Consider the following 5,364-nt stretch of genomic DNA (forward strand, 5'->3'; position numbering starts at 1 on the left):
AGGCAGAACATATTAAAATACTAAATGTATCTGTTAAGACTGTAGAGATTTTGTAACAATATTAACCAGATCATCCGTAAAAGACTTTAGAACTTAGTTGTCCTGGCTTGTTATTTGCCAAATTTTCAAAAAATATAACGTGTTAGCTGACTGCAATAATTTAATTTACTACTGTACTTTACTTAAATTCAAATAAGGGCCCAGCCAATATGCAATCCGGAAATGACATTAAACTTCTGGGTTGTTTTTTTTTAGTCATTGAACAGCTAAGCAAAACAAAAACTGAAATGTCATGGAACTGAGTGTTGTTTCATGCAATTTATCTGTCTTTAAGTGTTTTGTATTCCAGAGACCTTATCTGTAAGATTTTTTTATGATTCTATTCTTGAACTGCCTACATCAGTTGCCAACATGAAAGTAAACTACTGAGCAGATGACTCAAAAAATGTATTGCTCCTCTTGAGCAAGTTAAACAGTTGCTAGTATGTGGGTTTTGTTTGTTTGTGGTGCAATACCTGGACATCTATACAGCTTTCTTGCCTGTGCAATATCTCCTTTACTTAGACGAGTACGCTGGCCAATGGCAGGTCGTATACCATTATCATCACGGGAAGGGAGAATGGTATCCAGAAACATGCCCCTAAAAAAAATAAAAATAAAAATAGACCCCAAAACCCCCTATCAGTTTTCTGTCATAAAACTGAGTTTTATGAATGTATAATGATATTTTGTAAATCTAAAATTTACATCTGGCATAAATAAGAGGGTAAAACTTTAAATACAGAAAACATGTCATAGAAACTCCACAGGTTGGCAGATTTTACGCAAAGTTATCAAAAAAGAATCTTCTTTCAGTACAGAATTAACACATCAGCTTTTATATTTCTGTTAGACAACAGGAGGGAAATCTCTTTCTATTGTTAAGACTGGACATGAGGAAAATTTTTCACAGTGAGAGTAACCAGTCACTGGAATAATCTCCCCAGCGAAGTGGTGGATTCCCCAACACTGGCCACTTTTAAAATCTGGCTGGACAGGGTTCTGGGACCTCTAGTTATGCATTGCCTAGAATGATTGGACCAGGTGATCCTTGAGGTCTCTTTCAATCTGCTATTCTATGGTTCTTTGCTTGAAGACTACACAGGAAAAAAAGCACTGCTGTTAAGCTGTCACTACATTTAAAAAAAATAATTATAAAATTATAGAAAAACACATACACACTAGCCCCTATCACAGAATTCTTAATCACAGTTACTATTCCTTATAAAGTTTTTAAGGGAAGCCTTCAAATCTGAATTACACATGTAAAGAGAGCAAAAGTTAGGGACATTTGCCAGTCTTTCTTCTGATCAAGGGCTCTAGTTTCTCATGCTGTGCCAGTGAGGAGGGGCACAAGAAGCTGTGACGGAGCAGAGCCAAAACAGCTGACCTGAACTAGCCAAAGGGATATTCCATTGCACAGAACCACATGCCCGGTATATAAACTGGGGGCAGTTGGCTGGGAGGGGTTAATTGCTGTTTGGGGATGGGATGGGCATCAGTCAGTGTTTGGTGAGCAATTTTATTGTGCATCGCTTGTTTTTCTTGCGGTTTATTCCTCTCTTTGTTTTTCCCACTACTATTTTTATTATTGATGTTACTATTATATCTCACTTTATTTCAATTATTAAACTGTTCTTATCTCAACCTCAAGTTTTACCTTCTTCTGATTCTCCTCCCCATCTCACAGGGAAGGGGGAAGTTGAGCGAGTGGCAGTTTGGTACTTAGTTGCAAATTGGGCTTAAACCACCACACCATTGATTTTTAGTACAACCTGAAACTGATGCTATTCATACTTACAGAAAACAACCAACCAACCAACCCTTCCTTAAATGATTTAGCACTTTAATAAGGGAATAATCTGTTACACTTTTAATACCACATGTACAACATCACTGTGCATGACTAGAATTTTATGATGTTTTGTGAGTTCTACTACTTATCTGGGTGAGTAAAGTCTAACAAACAGCTGGCAATATGCCATAGTGAGCATGACTTATGTGTTCAAGATAAATTCGTGCAAATCAATATGTGACCTCAAGGGTTTGCTGGTTGGTTTTAAACAGTATGAAGTAACAACCTCTTGTACCTTGGGGCAGGGCATGCCTGCTCATGGCAGTATCAGTTTTTGCCGCCTTGGAAAGTGGTGAGATCAGTGCCCACAAATTAATCTTGATGTTGTCATTGCCCTAGGACTCGGGGGGGGGGGGGTTCCAGCTTATTTAATTACTCTATTTTATATAGATTAGAATAATCACTTCCTTAAGGTAATGGCATCTGTACCTGGATTAAGCAATGAGACTAATATCTACCTCATGTGGCTCATTCCCATGCTCTTCAAGGTTGAATTATGTATATGTTGAATACATCCTTTGGTAAGATTTTTACTTTTTTTTTTTTTTTAATATCATTTATATTGAGGAGAACAAGCTCAAAGCATTTGCAAAGGCTGGTGAGATTTCTGGTGGTCTTCAGTTTATTTCAGTCTTAGACTGTCTAGTATTTTTTACCTTCAAATGCATAAATTGGATGAAAAAAGCTAAGGATATATCTTTTAAAACTAGCCATTTTTGTTAGTTTTGGTGTTTTCTTTTTTGCCCCCTTTTTTTTTTCTTTTAGGTTTCTTTTAATTTACATTTCGCTGGTATTTTTAGAAAGTAATTAGGTGAACTGCAATTTGAATGAAGTATAACAGAAGGCCAGGTGAAAGATTCCTCCTTCACTTCTCCAGAGTAGGGCTAGCCTATGTGAACAGCTCATTCTATAGCTCCCATAACCATGCAGAGTTTCAGATGAAGCCCCATGTGAGGTATTATGGAACAGGGAACGGATCAGCCTGCAACAGGCCAGAGCAAAGCCACCAGAACTCTTTATTATATGGGCTGGATGACAGTAATAGTCTGTACAAACAACAGCGAAGAAATTCTCAACCATTGCAATTATTTGTTTTTTCTGAATTCAATTTTTTGTTGAGACAATAAGAAAGTATTAGCAGGAAACGATGTTTCCAGACTATCTTGTCTTAAAATCTTAAGAACTGAAGCAAGATCAAAAGGCTCCTTTGAAACTGAACAGAAACAAAATGTGTTTAAAGATATAATTAGATTATTCTGACTTAAAATAAACAAGCTGTCCTTTGACTGCTGTAAGAATACGACATCACAAGGGATATTTTAAGCAATTTCAGGATACTTAAAAAGCATAGTTCTTAGCATTCACAGACAGGAATAGAATTAAAAGTCAAAAGGTATAACCTGAGACTCCAACCTTGAGAAGGTGTTCCTGGCATAGTGCATTATGCTGTCAAAGTCATATGGTTCCCCAAGGGAGTTCACCTCTCCAGGCTCCATCTTCAAGAAGTTGTATTCTTGACCTATGAATGATTGATAATTGAAAGTTTCTTTAATATCTTATTTTTGTAAAGATAAAACCAAGCAACAAAGATCCTAATTTAATAATTCATTAACCATTCATAAATCTTATCCATTTGGGAGTAACTGTGTGATTTTATTAGCCAGACATGTCTTCTGAAACATACATCAAATTCCCATATTTGGCATTTAGAAAGACTATTGCCATTAACCTAACCTATGTAAAGGCCCAACACATTCTGTTGTGCTTCATGTAGAATCCATAAAATTTGCTGACTTTGTTCTTAATTCCAGAAAGAAATCTTTTTTGACAGCAGAATCTGGAAGAACCCTTTTCACTGTAGACTCATTAGACTGGATATTAAATTAAAGAGACTTTGCTACAGCAAAGGCTACTCTCTGAGCCCCCATAGAATACAAACACTACAAAGTCATATATTCAAGAGTCAGCTGTTGCAATTTAACAAAAGCAGAAGAATTATACTTAGTTCATCATTCCAGACCAGAAAATTTTTGTCCTAATCACTGTAGTGAGAGATGCAAAGAACTGCTTACTCCAATTTATATTCCCATTCATATCTTGCAAAAATCTGCAGTGGCACTAACATCATTAACCAACATAGTTTGCATAACAACAGAATATTGTCGTCATAACTTCCTGATCCCATTTAGTGATCCTCAAACTCAGGCCACGCCACAAGATGTGGTTAAATCCAGAAACTAGAGAGACAACTGAAAGGAGAGAACAGGAGGCTAAGTATGGCACTCCAGCTGATTTTCCCCACCACAGAAAAATGCATTTATGGCATCTACACAAGTCAATGACACATAGAGAACAGAAGGAAGGCCTGAATGCACATGCCCTTTCAGGACATCTGAGACTTGTGGGAACGTGTATCAACTCCGAATCACCTTCCAAGTCCTAGCTGAGGTAGCAAAGATTTATTGCATCTCTTGTCTATTTTCTTTTAAAATATTTTCTATAGGAACAGACAAATACTCCAAGCTATCACTGGGCAATTTCTGATTTCACTCATTCTTGTGCAGAAAATTTTCATAAGTCAAAAACAGTATTTCATAAAGACTGTGCACATTTATGAACATTGAAAATGAACATGCTAGGTTATTTCCCGTCTTGCCCACACAACACAAACATGGGCACAAGAGCTAGACTGATAAAGAGATGAGTCACACTTTAAAGTTCTTACGTTCCTCAGATGTTTTACCTCAGCAGCACCTAAGCCACTGGGTAAAGCTGCAAGCTCTATAAGCAACAAGTAATGTAGAAACCGTGGAAACACTGCCCATCTTTGTTACAGATTCAAAGTCCTCAGCTTACCTTTCAGGTCTAAACCTCTTGGGCAACTAAGCTACTTATCATTCAGTAAAGACTAAGAAAGAAAAGCCCTTTCTCAAGCACAGAAACATTACTTTTAAAGGTGTTCCTTCAAAGTTTTGAGCATGATTACTATTCCTCTCCTTCTAGCCAATACTATTTAATGGCTTGCTACTTGGCCAGATCATTAGAAAAGACGGTATTTTAGTTCCAGTATTTAATTTATAATCAGCTGAGAACAGTCTAGCTAAGAGGAATAGCAGGCAGACATGCTCATTTGCTGTTCGGTTAATTTCTGCTATTCAGCATTCAGATTTAAGAGAGTTGAGCAGATGAACAAAACACCAAAAATAAACAGATTTGGTTGAATCCCCCCCCCCCCAAAAAACAAAAACCAACACCATATTTATCAGAATATCTCACCAGGTTGGATGTTTTCTCTAATGATGGTGACATGGTCATCACGGTCCGGTCGTGTATGTTCGTGCCAAAAACCTATCACGTGACCCAACTCATGGACAACTATACCAAATTTATCACAGTTCTTGCCAATAGATATAGCCTGAGGGCCATTTCCCCTTCGACCCACATAAGAACAGCACCTGTAATTAAAACAC

At 37.2% G+C, this 5,364-nt stretch overlaps 1 protein-coding gene across 3 annotated transcripts in view; it reads right to left on the reverse strand.

Annotated features, from left to right (window-relative positions):
* The window catches only part of TLL1 (tolloid like 1), a 134,181-nt gene that overhangs the window by 51,742 nt on the left and 77,075 nt on the right, over positions 1–5,364 (reverse strand). For 2 of the 3 annotated variants that reach the window (XM_061373068.1, XM_061373077.1), the window contains 3 exons: positions 5,171–5,349; positions 3,308–3,413; positions 516–640 (listed from right to left, as the gene is read on the reverse strand). In XM_061373068.1, the coding sequence (XP_061229052.1) occupies positions 516–640; positions 3,308–3,413; positions 5,171–5,349 (410 nt within the window). Of the gene's footprint in view, positions 1–515; positions 641–3,294; positions 3,414–5,170; positions 5,350–5,364 lie in introns of those variants that run through there. The other variant, XM_061373087.1, reaches the window with a different exon arrangement.

Source organism: Neopsephotus bourkii, unplaced genomic scaffold, assembly GCF_033783945.1.
Source record: "Neopsephotus bourkii isolate Nb327-2 ecotype Australia unplaced genomic scaffold, CSIRO-AGI_Nbou_v1 NB_168, whole genome shotgun sequence".
Taxonomy (NCBI): Eukaryota; Metazoa; Chordata; class Aves; order Psittaciformes; family Psittacidae; genus Neopsephotus; species Neopsephotus bourkii.